Source organism: Polypterus senegalus, chromosome 15 (genome assembly GCF_016835505.1).
Source record: "Polypterus senegalus isolate Bchr_013 chromosome 15, ASM1683550v1, whole genome shotgun sequence".
NCBI classification, from domain to species: Eukaryota; Metazoa; Chordata; class Cladistia; order Polypteriformes; family Polypteridae; genus Polypterus; species Polypterus senegalus.
The window spans coordinates 115,817,388-115,834,223 of NC_053168.1; the positions used below are offsets into that span (position 1 = coordinate 115,817,388).

The 16,836-nt window shown below is 37.6% G+C and overlaps 1 protein-coding gene across 1 annotated transcript in view; it reads right to left on the reverse strand.

Moving 5' to 3' along the window:
• LOC120515523 overlaps nucleotides 1–10,587 on the reverse strand; it is a 44,816-nt gene extending 34,229 nt beyond the window's left edge. Inside the window, exons 1-5 of the mRNA XM_039736583.1 lie at nucleotides 10,459–10,587; nucleotides 6,521–6,594; nucleotides 5,132–5,429; nucleotides 2,708–2,866; nucleotides 2,245–2,258 (exon numbers count right to left, since the gene is read on the reverse strand). Coding sequence (XP_039592517.1) covers nucleotides 2,245–2,258; nucleotides 2,708–2,866; nucleotides 5,132–5,429; nucleotides 6,521–6,593 — 544 coding nt within the window. The 5' untranslated portion in view covers nucleotide 6,594; nucleotides 10,459–10,587. The remainder of the gene's footprint in view (nucleotides 1–2,244; nucleotides 2,259–2,707; nucleotides 2,867–5,131; nucleotides 5,430–6,520; nucleotides 6,595–10,458) is intronic.
• Between the last annotated feature and the right edge of the window lie 6,249 nt (nucleotides 10,588–16,836).

The following is a 16,836-nucleotide window of genomic DNA, read 5'->3' on the forward strand; positions in this document are numbered from 1 at the left end:
TGTGCACTTGGCACCAGGACACCCTAGGCCTCAGTTCGATGATCGACTTTGTGGTCATGTCATAGGACTTGCGGCCACATGTCCTGGACACTCGGGTGAAGAGAAGGGCGGAGCTGTCAACTGATCACCAGTTCAGTTCTTGAGGCGGCTGACCAGAGATGTGGCCGTAAGATGGTCGGTAACTGTCGTGGCAGCAATCCCCGAACCCGTTGGTGGTGAGGGGTGCCGTCAAGCTGAAGAAGGACTGATAAGGGCTGTTCAGTCCTTGTACAACCGGTGTCAGAGCTTGGTCCACATTGCCGGCAGTAAGTCAAACCCGTTTCCAGTGAGAGTTGGACTCCGCCAGGGCTGCCCTTTGTCACCGATTCTGTTCATAACTTTTATGCACTGAATTTCTAGGCGCAACCAGGGCGTTGAGGGGGTCCAGTTTGATGAACTCAGGATTGGGTCACTGCTTTTTGCAGATGATGTTGTCCTGTTTGCTTCATCAGGCTGTTATCTTCAGCTCTCTCTGGATCAGTTCACAGCTGAGTGTGAAGCGGCTGGGATGGGAATCAGAATCTCCAAATCCGAGACCATGGTCCTAAGCCGAAAAAGGGTGGAGTGACCTCTCAGGGTTGGTGGCGAGATCCAGCCCCAAATAGAGAAGTTCAAGTATCTCGGGGTCTTGTTCACAAGTGAGGGAAGAATGGAGCGTGAGATCAACAAGCGAATCTGTGCGGCGTTCGCAGTGATGCGGGTTCTGCATCAGTCTGTTGTGGTGAAAGAGGAGGCAAAGGCAAAGCTCTCAAGGAGGCAAAGGCAAAGCTCTCAAGGAGGCAAAGGCAAAGCTCTCAAATTACCAGTCGATCTATATTCCTACCCTCACCTATGGTTATAAGCTATGGGTAGTGACCGAAAGAACAAGATCGCGAATACAAGCGGCTGAAATGAGTTTCCTCCGCAGGGTGTCAGGGCTTTCCCTTAAAGATAGGGTGAGAAGCTCAGTCATCCGGGAGGGGCTCAGAGTAGATCCGCTACTCCTCCGCATCGAGAGGAGTCAGGTGAGGTGGCTCGGGCATCTGATAAGGATGCCTCCTGGACGCCTCCCTGGTAAGGTGTTCCGGGCACGTCCAACTGGGAGGAGGCCCCGGGGAAGGCCCAGGACACGCTGTAGGGACTATGTCTCCCGGCTGGTCTGGGAACGCCTCGGGATTCCCCCGGAAGAGCTAGAAGAAGTGGCAGAGGAGAGGGAAGTCTGGCACTTTCTGCTCAAGCTGCTGCCCCCGCAACCCGATCTCGGATAAGTGGAAGAGGATGGATGGATGGATAAAATGGGGGCAGATTGATAGTGATGTTGCCTTGCAACAAGGAGACCTGGATTCATGTCTCAGGTGTTCCCAGAAGAGAGATTGCATGTTCTCCTCATATCCACATGGCTTCCTTCAGGGCACTCTGCTTTACTCTCAAAGTCTAGAAACATGCAGATTAGGTAAATTGGTGATGTTAAATCTGGGCCATAATGTGTGTGTGTGAGTGTATGTATGTGTTTTAACTCTGCATAGGCAGTCACTCATTGTCGCTCCAGCCTCCCCATGAAAAGTAAAAGTGGCCCACAAGCAAACTGCTCAAGTCGAGGTTCTAAAATATCCAAGAAATCAAAGTTTAACAACTTATTATTTTAAGGATGACTTTTTAAATTTGGGTACATAAAATGTCAGACATCAAAAAGAATAAAATGGTCACATAAAAACATAGTGGATTTAAATATTGTGGTATAAGTATATTTTGATAGAAAAAGTTTGATAAAAATGTTTAGAAAAACAATAATGTATATCATTTCTTTCCATTGAGTGTACACAATGAAATTACTAAAACCTTTAATAATGAAGCAAGCATCTTTATCCTTCTTTTGATAAAAGCTGTAATTTAGAAAATAAATGTTAGTACTGCCTTTGACTGAGCTGTGAACATGTGGCCAAAGTGAAAATTAAATTAATAAATTTCAAAACTCATTCTTCATGGGCCATCTTCTGACAAACAACTTTCAAGAATTTCCCATACAAATCAGTAAAAAGAAATATGGTCTGCTATTTGGGGTTACCTGTAATGAACATCCAAAAAATCATATGTTGCTATAACAGTATCTAGCAAATGAAGAGCTTTCCCATTTACTAAGTTCTTTAAACATCTAATGTTGAGCAAAATGTTGAGTTTAAACCTGTAAAATCTCTATTCAATCATTATACTATACTATCTTATTACCTGAAAAAATCCTACTTGAGGATGAATGAATATTAAGACATGAAAGAGATTAATATAAAAATAACTACCTCTGTAAAGGGCAATAATAACATCATTTTAAAATTAGGAGCAGGTACCAATTTTCAGAATGCAAATCTGGGTGTCTATACCATACAAAGGTCTAAAAGACTAATCTCAAACGTCATTTTATTCAGTTGTGTCAAATAATACCAATAATAGTATACTAAATTTACTGCATGTCATTGGGATTTAACTTAAGTTTTATGTTTCTGTTAATTGGTCTACAGAAGTCATTAAAATCAGAAAAATAAATGAGAGGAGAGAATACAATGAAAAACAATTAGTATTAGAGGCATATTCAGGACTGGCCCAGTGATCTTTGTGTCTGCTTCCAGTTTATAAACATATTTTGAACTCATTAACAATATTCTTCATTAAATATAATTTTCTTAGCTTTTCCAGCTAACAGTGCTGATCTACTGGAATGCCATAGACTTCCACCTCACAGAGCGTTAGGTACTGGGTTTTTCCAGGAATGACCACGTTGACATAGCGCCCTTCCATCCCATGGCAGTTATAGCTTGTTGAAACCCCTGATGGAATGGAAGTGATAGTCGCACATCTGAAACAAAGATAAAAAGTTCACACGTGACAATTTACTCAAGTTCCATCATATCATGAAAGTCCGCCCTAGTGCCCAAATATGCATTCACCAAAATGAAGATCATTTTTTTGGTTCAGATAGATCTGATTCTTTGTTATCTTGCTCTTAACTTTGGAGTGTCCGCTGCCAAGCTCTAGATCTTGATGTCTGTGGCGTCTACCAGATAAATATTGGAGTACTTTCTATTTCTATCCATATGTCATATTTGGCTTTCTTACTGGAATTACTAAGAGAGAGAGAGGTTGGGACTATGTACTGATACAGCGCAATATTGCACTCACCACATGAAAAACCACCCAGATTGGGACCCGAGTGTAACAGGTTAGGTGTTGTATGGTGGCTAGAGTGCCAATCCTGCCACCAACCCCCAAGTTTTCCTGTAAGATGGATGGCCTGCTTGCGGGGCTGGATACAGATTAATGTCATACCCAGGGGGTGTAATTGCAGGTTAAGGGCCTTGCTCAAGGGCTCAATGGAGTAGAGTCACTTCTGGCATTTACGGGATTCGAACCGGCAACCTTCCAGTTGCCAGCGCAGATCCATACCCTCAGAATCACTGAGTTGTAGCTAATATTAAATTATTGCTGGTTCACAGCCATATCTATTACAAAGTGTGTATTTTCATTGTGGATATATAATATTTATGTGTTTTTTAAATGTTGACCCTTTTGTCATTGCTGGCTAAGCTCCTAGCGGCCCTTCTGTCATGTACAGTACACTACCTCTCTACTAATTTCACTGCTCTTACGAGTTGAGAATTTCTTCTTTTTGTGTATAATTGGGGTCCATAAATTAGGTAATTCCTTGCTAGGTTGGAACAGTTAATGCTACTTCTTTGTATTACTAAGTTTAGTGTGGTTTCATGAAGAGATGTTAAATCATACATTAATAAACAATGACTTGTTGAGTAATTGAATCCACAGGCTATAAGATACATCTATAGTCTGTTGGTGTCACAGACATTGTTGCATATTATTACAGGAGACAGCACCTGAAGAGGTATTCAGTAATGTTATAAAGATAATTTAAAGCCTAAAGGTATAAGTGCCTCATCATAAAATGGTCTTGAGTAAAAATCTACCATCAGAAAACAGTATAGTTAGAAATGCCATCCTCAGTTGCCCTCTTTTTCTATTTCTTGGTTTATTGTTGTTTTACAAACAGAAGTATAATCTCACACGAATAAACTGGATAATTAAATAGTTGAAAGGGTATATGAACTCTGTTGTTCTCTCTGTTGAACCCCTATTCATGACGAACCTTTTAAACTACATAAACTCTAGAAATTACGTTCTGTTAACTGTAAAATAAATGTAAAATTTCATGAAGAACCATTCAGCTGTTTTGGAGTAATGTGTTTTGTTTTGTGGTTTTGGCCCGGTGCAATGAAAGTCTTAAAACTCTGTATTTTAAATTGCATGAACAATAATGTGAATACAAAATTTCAATTTTTGTTGTGGTCTCCCATCACACCACAAACCAGCCAATTCCATTAAATCACTGATAAGCAGACTGTAAGTACAGAATCACTGTAAGCAGAGTCAAATTTTAACAAAATGCCTTCCTTACCATCCACTGATCCTGTTTGCTGTGGTAATACAGATTTAATTTTGCACCTCAAATGACCATGCCTCCAGTTTCTCTGAAAATGGGCAGGCAATTGTTGAAGATCCCACTGAAATATCGTAATGTTATTGTATTGTCCTGTAGGCTTCCTCAGTGTTTTGTTATTAGAGGTTAACACAACATTTGAATACTAAAAGTTAAATATATCCTTACTTTTATACCATTTTCTTGTCTTAATATCTCAACTGTGGTTATTGGGAAAGATGTAATGTCTCAAGTATGACTACAATTTCAAAAGAACGCATTCTCAGGGAGCATGTGCCACTTGCTGGATACACCCAGTCATGTTTTTGGTTGTTCTTGTTTATCACTAGCCAGACAACTTTCTACCCAGACACACACAGCAAAGTGTGTGAGGAAAGATTAGAAGAGATCTACGTGTGTTTGGAATCTATCATGCTTCAAAGTATTTTGGATGGTTTAATCTGGAACATCTTTAACCCCCTCCTGTCCTGTACATAAAAGCTTAATGTCTACACAGTAGACAGAGAACCTCCTTTGGGCAGAGTTTCAGATACAGAAAAATATTAAAATCACCAAAAGACGGGAACTTAACCAATGACTTTCTAGTGTTCAGATATCCAGTAATTCAGTTACCTGGCATTGTTGTTGCCTTCATTCTCCAGGGAGTTACCAATGCGGATCTCCGCTCCATCGATCCGTTCAGGACAGCAGTCACCTCGATTGGTGATGACCACCATGTTGATTTTATGATTTGCTAACAGGTCTACACGCCACCAGGGAGTGTTGTGAACATTTGTGCAAGCACAGGAGCCGTGATTATAGTCAGAGTCACGGTTTCCATCAATGGCATTGACCGCTGTAGACATGGCTCCCAATACCCCTACGTGCAGTTGGGATAGGGTTGCCTTACCTCGCAGGGCAACATTTGTAGCTGGAAGAAAGAGAGACAAAGTGAAGCACAGATTGAGACAGTGAGCAGTTAGTTAATTTTAGGATCCCTTTCTGAATATTGCTGTTGCTGTCAAGGACTGTGGGGAAGTGAAGCAACAGTGCAAATCACTGAACCACCTACTTGTATATGCTGCATTTTTTGGCTGCTCTGAATAACAATAATCTAGTCTACAGAATTTACCATATACAATGTTGTGAATACATTTTTTCTCCTTCCTATTTTCCTCTGAATGAAAAAATGTTATTTTTACTTATATCATTTCTTAAATGATGTATTGTCATTTATTGAATGAACAAAAACAAAGTTATTGGATGCCAAACAGACTAAATGTCAAAACTCAGCAATTAAAAAAAAATGAAATCGGGAAGGGAACAAATACTTTTCTTGGCCCTATGTATGTTTTTGTTTTGAATTAAACATTGTTGCTGTATTTTGTCTGCAATTAGAAAATAGCCAAATTAAGTGACTCACTGGGAGTCATGAATGAAAACTGAGTTAAAAACCTCATAATTTTAAAATCTACTGTTCTGTACGAGCCGAATGTCTGATGCTTTTTGTACATGTTTTCCTTGGCTTTCGATTAACTGTCCTTTGCTGTTGTCGATTAAACCTTCGCTCTGACAAGCTATGCTATGACCCATCTGAATCTAAGCAGGCTATCAGATTAAGCAGGTCTGGAAACGGATAACTGACTGGATGGAGTTTTGTTTTCTTTAATAAGTGAACCCAGCTGTAATAAAGACATTCAAATAGTAAAGAACAGATGTCACTCAAATATAATTCAGGTACAATTACTTTACAAAGATGCCAACACACATCAATCCTGAGGATTTTTCTGAGGAATGGTGCAAAAATCCCCAAAACTGACATCATTGTTCACCTCTACATATTTTTGTACCCAAATGAATTGAGGCTTTTTCGGATAAAGTGAAGCTCACATGGCAAATAAATTAATTTTTCATGTGGTTTATGTAAATACTGCTACCACAAGACACAGTACAGTGCTGACCATGTTAGAAAACTGATGTGCTATAACAGTCTAACAGTAGACACAGTTCATGTCTTGTTACCTTGAAGGCAGTCATCACGAGCATGGCCGAGGAGCACAAGTCCTGCCAGGAGAATCAGAGGAGCCAGAGCCATTCTGAAGAAAATAAAATGTAACATAATAGCTGTTGTACAAATCTATTAACATTAGGTGTTTGACATTCATTAATTACTTTTGGACCATAGCTGCACTGTCAACTAAAAAGACTCAGCTAACTACAGGATAGATAGATAGATAGATAGATAGATAGATAGATATTACTTTATTGATCCACAGCAAAAATTAACTTTCTTCAGCAACTATAATATACAATAGAGCATTAAAACATAATGCAAACATAACTAAGTGTAAACTTGTACATAAGGTCTCAAGCCACAACTATGCACATGTATAGTAGTAGTAGTAATAACAATAATAATAATAATAATAATAATAATAACAGAACAAGATGCAGAAAACAGAAAGATATGAAAGAAGATGATCCACTGAGGCAAACCCTAACAGGAGCAGCCAAAAGAATTATATTACAGTATGTATTAATTAATTAATTTATTTAATTAAATTTTTATTAGTAGTAGTAGTAGTAGTAGTAACAATAATAATTAATTAAATAACAGTAATAAAAAGATATTTTGTATTTTCCCTATGCCAATGTGTGGCTAGAGGGCCTTATATAGCTATACAAAATAAACAGCACTTGACCTAAGGCTAAGGTTAACTGACCACCATTGTGTGCACGTTGGAGTCCCGGGGTATGTATTTAAGCCTCCCAATATTCATGAAAGTTTATGAACTGTATGCAGTGGCGGTTCTACATTAAATTGCTCCCTGGAGACTCCTCCCGTGCCCCAAAAAAAAATAACATGACAAAACTACACATTTTGTACACACCACACGTTTTATTGTAGTAATTCCATCATTCCGTAACAGACCAATTTTTGCAAAAAATAAATAAATAAATAAACTGCTCATAACTTAATTATACTCTGTACAAACCAATATTATTTAAGAAAAATATTTTAAATTATTAAGAATAATATACAAATAAATATAGAATAAATCACACTAAAGAAAATTAAATTATTTCACTGCAGAAGAGAAAACACAAACTGAAACTAAAATCTGACATTTCTGGCCTTTCTAGATGCAAAGTCAATAATGGCATCATATGAGCTATGCTCCCCTACTGAATGATTAATGCTTATGACAGCAAGGCCAGTGAGCCGTTCCTGAGACATGGTTGACCTCAGGTATGTCTTGATTAACTTCAGTTTGGAAAAGCTCCTCTCTGCTTGAGCCACAGTCACTGGCAAGGTAAGTGAAATCCTGAGAGCAGTCCAAAAGTTGGGGTAGATCTCAGATAGATCCTTATCGTGCATGAAAGTGATAAGCTCAAGGAGGCTCATGGTTTTTGATGGCAGGTGAGGGAAGTTCTTGACTTCCTGCAAAAGCTCTCTACTGTCCAAATCAGAATGCCCTTCGAGTGCAGTGTGGTACCTAGTGCATTGCACTGCTCTGCCAGCTCCTCATCTGCAAGACTAGGGAAATTTGTCAAAACCCCAAATTTGTTTTCCACATTTTCCAATGTGGTAAATCTCTCCGCGATGGCTGACAGGGCTGCATCAAGAACAACATTGAAGAATCCAATCTCCAACTTCCTAAGGGCATCACTGAAAGGCTCATCATGTGATTCATATGAGAAGTGGCTTTGTGGACCTCAAGCCTTTTTTGTTTCAAAACAGCTTCCACATTCATTAGTAGGTGGCTCATCCTGACAAGTGGCAGAGGATGCTCCAAAATATTTTAGAAGTGCCCTAAAACAGGACACAGTTGAAATTTGACATCAAAAGACTGTTGGCTACAATATTACTCTTAAAAATTGCAAATTTAAATAAACATGCCCTAACATGTATACAATATAATCTAATCTAAGGGAGGAACAATTAGCTCCTTGGTTAATTTACTGCCTCAAATTATATGCTTTGTCACATAACAGAGTTATAGCAAATGGAAAATGTTTGTCTTTTACACTATCTACACATATGTAAATTACAATGGCTATTTACAGTAGCCAACACAAACAATGGAAATAAATAATAACTGTACTTGCAACAGTTTTGTTGCAAAGCATAATTTTGTGGTTAAATTTAATTAGATCTCGTGTTGTATACACTGCTGAAAAAACAATAGAACCCTGCCCAAAAATAACAGAAAATGTAATGGATTTAATGGTTATAATGGGAATTGTATTGGTTTTAATGGTAAGTATAACAGTGTCTGCTGGTATATGATGGATTTTATGGGTGGGATGGTAAATCCTATTGGAAAAGTGTCCAAAAAACACTACAATAAGGAATTTTGTAATAGTCTCACTGGAAAAAAAGTTAATGGTTCACAATGGTATTTAATAGAAACCATTAGAATTTCTGTGATGGTTTGTATATTAGGCTTTTACTGTGTTTTTTTTTTTAGCAAGGTAAGCATAGCATGCATCATAAGCAAGGAGGCTAACAAAGTAAGAGTTAACGTTATACCACTAATTAACACAATGACATGAATACCTTAATCATACAGAGAGAATATTGTTGCATACCTTTATCTTTTGCCCGTTTCTCCTCATCATCTTTTCTTTTTTTCCTAAATTGGGCACCTGACAGCTTTGGCCTTTTTCTCTCCATCGCTGTGTTTACTAGTGATGGGTCGTTCTTGAACGATTCGTTCATTTTGAACGAATCTTTAATGTGACTTCGGGAAAGAACGAGTGCGTCTGTGGGAGTGATTCGTTCAGTCGGCGCATGCATTTGCGCAACTTCCTATAGTTTCTGTATTGGAATTGATTCACCCGTTTGAGTCTTGGGTTTTCGAGTCGTTCATTCATCACGTGACAGCCCCATAAGCAACCAACTCAGTCTGAGCGGAAACAGAATTGATTAGTTCATCTCGAGTCTTGGGTTTGATGCTCGTTCATCACGTGACAGCCCCATAAGCTTAACCTATGCAGTCTGAGCCGGAAACAGAATTGAACGAAATGACTCGAAAAATGATTTGTTCATTTTGCTGAACGAGACTCAAAGATCCGAGTCAGTAAAATGATCCGAACTTCCCATCACTAGTGTTTACTAAGTAATCGGCAATCAACAGATTTCCCATCATCCCCCAACGCTGTCACTCACGACCAGAAGTCAAGACTAAACCAATTCACATCCACATCATAATCGGTTTTTTATTACCTATTTTTATTAGCCATTTCACACAATTAAATAAATAAATAAAAATGTGCCAATTATTGGTCTGTGTTTAAAATATTTTGAATGAAATGTGCGTTATTTGTAAGAAAGTCAGGTGTCACTGACATAGTTTAGCCCCCCTCCTTGTCCGCTTCATTTGGGAGAGGTCAGAGGTGAACTGTACTCTGCGCCTCCTCCCTCCCAACCCCCCACTGCCCCTCATCCCCTCTCCTGTCCGCTCGCTCAGCTTCTGTGCGGCTCCTTCAGCAGCAGGGGGCGAGGTATCATAGATAATAGAAAACCGCTTAGCGGCACAGATGATTTTTTTTTCCCCTCCAAGTTCGTGTGCCGCCCCCCACGTGTCATGAAAAATGCGCCCGGCGCTGCCCGTCGCCCATGCCTAAAACCGCCACTGACTGTATGCAGCATGCCGTTGCTGGGAGTGGAAGGGGTGACCCAGGCATTTTTACAAGTGGGTTTTGGCAATGAGTCTCAATAATTGATGCATCTATCCCAGCTTTAACTGAACATAGCATTGACCCCCATTGCTGTATTGTCCTTCTTGTCATATAATGCTAGACATACTGTATCAGCATCACTTAATATGTATGGATCACTGTAGTAAAAAAGGCAATTAAAAAAACACACTTCCAGCAGTCTAGAAGGTGATGGTAATCTAAGATCTGCCAAATTCTCAGTAAAGCAAAGACATAAGAATATACAGTGTACTCACATACTGTAGATGATTGCTAAGCAACTTAAGCAATGCTGCAAAGCCTCAGTAGTCCCTCTTGAGAAAGGAAAAATAAAACGAGACAAGGTACACGATGTTGGAGGATTTCCTTTATAAAGCTGTAGTGAGATGGGATATGGGAGGACTCAAAACAGGTGGGGTCTATGGGATCAAAGTCTGCAGGGCTGGTATCTTGTTGCTTTTGAATTTAATTATACAAATAATGCAATTACAAAACGTTTCAAGTCTGGAACTGAACTTAGGTAAATGGATAGGTTTTGAAAGTGGCAATTTGAGAAGGTGATTTTGCTTAGTCAACAAATAACTTCATAAGGGCCCAGACTACTAGAAAATTGCTGAATTACTTTTCTATATTTGGTAGTGCATGAGGGGTGTCAGAAATGTCTTGACAAATAGGGAACATCATCTTAATGGCAATATGTGCTTGTATTGTGTGGACACTTTTTCTATGGTGTTGTTTCTTGTGACTGAAGACAGAGAGATATAATTAATTGTTGGTGCAGAAGCACAGTCTCATATACCTTGCCAAAGGAAAGAGGGCAATGCCATTTTGTCTCACACAACTGTCAATACGCTCACTGAAGGGATCTAGGCAAGAAAATGGAAGTACAGTATGTGGAACACTGCAGGTTGTGACAAATTTGAAAAGTTCCTTAGTGTATTTAAATATTTAAGGCCGAGATATAGGCTTCATTCTTAGCTTAACTTAGGGGAAGCAACAGCTAGCATTTTAATTATAAATAGTTCTACTCCCCTAAATGTTTTATGGCATTTTACTGTATATACACAATGAGAAGTAATGTAAAGTAATTCCACAAATTACACTATTAAATAGATGTTGATCCAGGGAGTCTCCTCTGTTTCTAACATGCCCTTTATCTTTCTTTATCTTTTTTGTTTAACTAAATAGACTACGGTTACATTCAATTAAACGATTACTAAATCAGCAGTTGTCTCCTCATTTGCCCGCTTCTCAACGTCCACTGCTTCTTTCGTAGCATGCTTATACTGATTTAAAGTTTAAAGAAACAGAGTATTGTAGAATTAGGGTAGGATAACAAAAGAAATTGACCAATGGTAATCAATCAATTAATTAGTTATTAGTTTTGTCTTTTACTTACAAAACATAAATACATCCATCCATTCATCAGTTTCCAAATCTACCTATCCTGTGTGGGGGCTGCATAGAGATGGGAATTACAAGTAAAATATAGTTTTAAAAAATATAACCACAGTGGTTTCAGAAAATGTTTGGACTCCTTTACTTTCCGTGTACATTGTTCTGTTACATATTTAATTTTAACTGGATACATTTGCCACTTTTGCTCAACAATCTACATTCAATAACAAAGTGAAAACATGTCTTCAGAAAGGTTTGCAAATTTATTAAAACCCAAAAACTCCAATTTCTGTAAGTATTCAGACCCTTTGCTGTGAAACTCTAAAACTGTGGTCAGGTGCAACATGTTTTTGTTTTAATTATCCCTGAGATGTGTCTAGAACTTGATTATAGTCCATCTGTGACACACTGAATTGATTGGACAAAACAACACACCCCTGTGTATATCATTCCCATAATTCAGAATTCATGTTGGGATAAGTTAAACTGCTGTTCCTGGTCACATTTTTTAATTCCGTCATATAGACTGATAAATATTTTATTGTTGAACATTTAATGACATTAAAGTTTCATATTGTGGAATGTAAATATCAATTTAAACTGTTTTCATATACTCATAGTGCCTATCATTAAATATAGAACTTTTTTTAGAAATTTAAAATCAGTGGCAATAGTTCAATAAATCTACTGTATATTCCTTGAATTACTGTATTTTGCACTCACTGTACACAAGCAACAGTTGCTCAGTACTTTTCAGTAAGTCCTAAAGCAGTTCAATAAATAATTGAATGTACTTGCTTACCCGAGTTTATCTTGCAAACCTGCTAGTCCATCAATCAATTTTCAGATAAAAGTATTTGTACGTCATTACTTTGCAATTTTGTGAGAACTTGATACATTTTATTGTGGGCCTATTCATTTTTATGGAGGTGTTGTGTTTTTTTAATGACCACTGCCATTTTGAGAATTCTTGCTGTAGCGCAATGCCCCAATGTTGGGAGCATGGCCTTGGGAATCACATCACCTGATGTCATGGGTGTGACAGTATTTAAGTTGACATTGCTGTTCAGAAGGTGTCCCTGATTCTAGATTGCTAAGAAAAACGTATGTATGGTGAAATTCACCTTTTGTTTGACTCAGGGCATTAAATCTTGCCTTTTCTTTTGAATTCTTTGGTTTCGTGATTTGGCCAGGATAATTATGGTGCATTTCTCTTTTGGCTTTGATCTGTTCTTCCCATCTGACCAAAATTTATATCTTGTTAATCTACAGGTTCACTTTAAAAAAAATTGTAGTGCAATTTTTACAGCTAAGGCAGAAACATGATGGCATGCATTTATTTGTTAAGTCTAAAATAGTAAAAAAAACTGTTATCAAAAAATGATTAAAATAAAAAATTAAAAGTAGTGAAATATAGTTAGAAAAAAAGATATTTCAGTGCTGAGGATTATCCCATTTTATTTTGTCTTCACTAATCACTGACCTTCATTATATAGTAGAACATTTAGACTTGGCCAGTCTTTAATATTTCACTTTTTGTGTTATCATTACTGAGTGTACCAGGCATTGTTTCTCTCTTTAATCTCACTTGTTGAGCTCCATTGCAATAAAATATTCAAATTATTGCATATTTTCATTGGAATTAATTTAGCACTTGACAGAAGTTATTCTCAAAATTGCTTCACACACCAGGTCAATTTTATGTCACCAGAGAACCTTTGGGTTGTAGGAAAAAACCCATGCGTATAGGTGTCCATTTTAGGACATCCTCTTCCCTTCAACAAAATGCCATTCTTCCTCTGGCAAAACTCTGTCCTTCCTCCTACATCAGCTAAAATGACATCAATCCTCCAACAAAACTTCCCTGACCCCTGCAGTAAAACTCTGCCAGGCATTTTGTTAGTAGAAGGAGAATGTCCTAAAATGGACACCATTCATGTGGAGATATGGTTAACATGACAGCTAGAGAGCTAGAGTTGAATGTAGATCCAAGGAGCTGTGAGGGAACTGCATTAACCAAAATGCTACTTGCAAGCCAAGCATAGTGTGTGGTAGTTGTTATTAATGTTCTGTTTCTTTATCATCAAAACAAGAAACATTTGTTAAGCTACCTACTGTATACTATTAGCAAATTTTCATATTTTATTGTCTTTGCTGATTATTCATCTTTAGGAATCACATTAAATTTCACAATATACAGACTGCTGTTTCTCTCATTATAAAACAACTATTTTTATGTTAATAAGAAATGAAAGATAGATAGATAGATAGATAGATAGATAGATAGATAGATAGATAGATAGATAGATAGATAGATAGATAGATAGATAGATAGATAGAGTACTTGTCCTAAGGGGAGATTTAATCAAGAAAATTCAATGCTACATCATTATGTGTTGGTCATGAGAAATGTATACTGTCCAGTTGCCGTCTGAAGGAAAATGGTGTTTCTAGTATCTAATGCAATATCTGTATACTACAATACCTGTGATGATGTGTGAAAATGATGGGTTTTTACTTTCATGGAACCTGGAAAAGCAAGACTGTACAGGCTAATAAAAAAGGTGTGATAACACCCAAGACCTGTTTTAACAGTCAGTTTGCAACTGCTCAGAGTGTGCAAGATGACAGAGTAAGTACTCCTTGCCAATTACACAATGATTATGAGAAATGTGTATCTATGTGTAGCCATTTGAAAGGTAAGCGTGTTAAATGCATCTACAATAGGATACAGTTAGGTCCATACATATTTGGACAGAGACAACTTTTTTCTAATTTTGGTTCTGTACATTACCACAATGAATTTTAAATGAAACGACTCCGATGCAGTTAAAGTGCAGACTTTCAGCTTTAATTCAGTGGGGTGAACAAAACAATTGCATAAAAATGTGAGGCAACTAAAGCATTTTTTTAACACAATCCCTTCATTTCAGGGGCTCAAAAGTAATTGGACAATTGACTTAAAGGCTATTTCATGGGCAGGTGTGGGCAAGTGTAAATCACAGCAGCAGCTGATCGGAAAGAGAATTATCGGTATACAGCTTCAAGGACACGCTGTCTCAGCCACGGGAAAACATTTCAAAGCCTTTCTTGAACGGACCACGCGGTTCAGAAACAGTTTCATCCCAAGAACTATAAACGCACTCAATCAATTGCTCCTTGTAGAACTGTTTGTACTTATAAGTAGAATCACCCCACTGTAAACTTGCACTACAGTTATAATATCGCACAACTTGAGCCACTTTATAAAGTGTGTATTTACATATGATGACGATATCATTTTTAAGGTAAAATGCAGCAAAATATGTTTATTATATTATACAGATAAAACTTTAACTTCATTTAAATAATCTATATTCTTCACTGGGAGTGTCGTGAAGGATAGAATAATTAAACATGTACTACGAAGATATTTCAATGTTCCTTAAACGTTTTGAAGAATCGACGCTCTAAGCTTACAGATGGCTTAACTTCTATTACAGAGCTGATTGTGTGGTGATTGGGTATTTGGGGAAAGAAAAGCAAGGACTGCAGTGGCAGCTACGCCAATATATATTGAATATAAAACAGAAAGAGAAAATAACAACACAGCTAAAAACGCATTTACAAATTTCGGCAAAAGTTAAATGCTTGTGTCATGAGCACGAGGCAGCTATGCAGTGTCCGCAACGGCCATCCACCGTGCATAAGATACCATATTGACATTGGATTTTCCCATGAGTACTGCTGCAATAAATTATTTAATCGAAGGTCGCACACAATCACTGCGCCGTGAAACTCATGTTTAATAAACAACGTGCTTTAACTCTCATCATCATAAAAATGATATCACGTGTACATCTCAATATTTTAGTTATTCAGAGAGCTGTAATATCACGAATGTAATGGATTTTGCGTCCAGTTGGAGGAAGAGAGCCGGTTTAAGAAGCAAGTAGTGATTCACACACATAGAGCACATAGAAGATCAAATACAAAACAAAGCATTTAACGTGCTACTTTAATTACGATGTGATTTGAGAAACTGGTTAATTAAACGATTTTAAGATGAAGTTTATGATGTTCTACTTTAATGACAAAATAAACTATGTGATTAAAGTGGAAATGTCGAGATTGAAGTTGACATTTTCGTGCTTTTTCCCCACTGTGTGCCTTTTTTTCTCTGTACCCCAATAAGCTTTCATATGAACAGTGACAACTCTTTTCACGGCGACTTTGATATCTGACAAGTTCTTTTTATTTCCAGCACTGTGCGATTTTGTGAACGTGAGCTTTCAAGTTTCTCCAACACGCTATCTCACTTGATCAACTTCCATTTGTTGATTATACCACGGTTTATTTGAACAAATAGTATGTTTTTCCTTTGCCTCCACTTGGTATTCTCTGAAATTCTTATATTTTCCCCCGTGCTTTTCCCATTGTCTTTTCACAGAAGGCTGAGCTTAAGGGCGATTTATATTCATTTGCATATTCAAAGAAATTCTGGGAGGAGTAGCCCACTGATCAGGATTTAAGCTTTAACCACACAGGAACAGTAGCACTGCTTTGATGCTGGGTGCCGCCAGTCTGCAAAACCGGCGGAGAACTTTACTGAGGTACCATTGTGTGCTTTACGCCAAGTGTTTTCTCGTGGAAAAGTTTCCTATGTCCATGAGTTCAAGACTTCAATGCCAGCAAAGGGTTTTCAACCAAGTATTAGAAATGAACATTTTATTTCCAGTTATTTAATTTTTCCCTTTTGAGCCCCTGATTGTGTTAAAAAATGCTTTAGTTCCCTCACATTTTTATGACTTTTGTTCAACCCACTGAATTAAAGCTGAAAGTCTGCACTTCAACTGCATCTGAGTTGTTTCATTTAAAATTCATTGTGGTAATGTAGAGAACCAAAATTAGAAAAAAGTTTTCGCTGTCCAAATATTTATGGACCTAACTGTATATAAAGTATGATACAGGACACTAATTCTGTTCCTAGAAGTTCTTAGTGATGTGTGGTATACTCATACTAGAAAAGTACCAAACTACCAGATTTTTAAAATGGTACTATTGCAGCATTATGCTAAATTCAGTACTGGCAGTTATTAGTTGTGTACTGACATCTTCTTTTCTGATCCCCCAGAGGGAACTCACACCATTCATAGCATATTAGTATATTTGTGTGTTATAGATAAAAAAAAACAGTAGCCCACCAAGCTTTAACAGGACTTGTTACTTATTGTTGCTTTTTCTCAGTTTCCTACAAC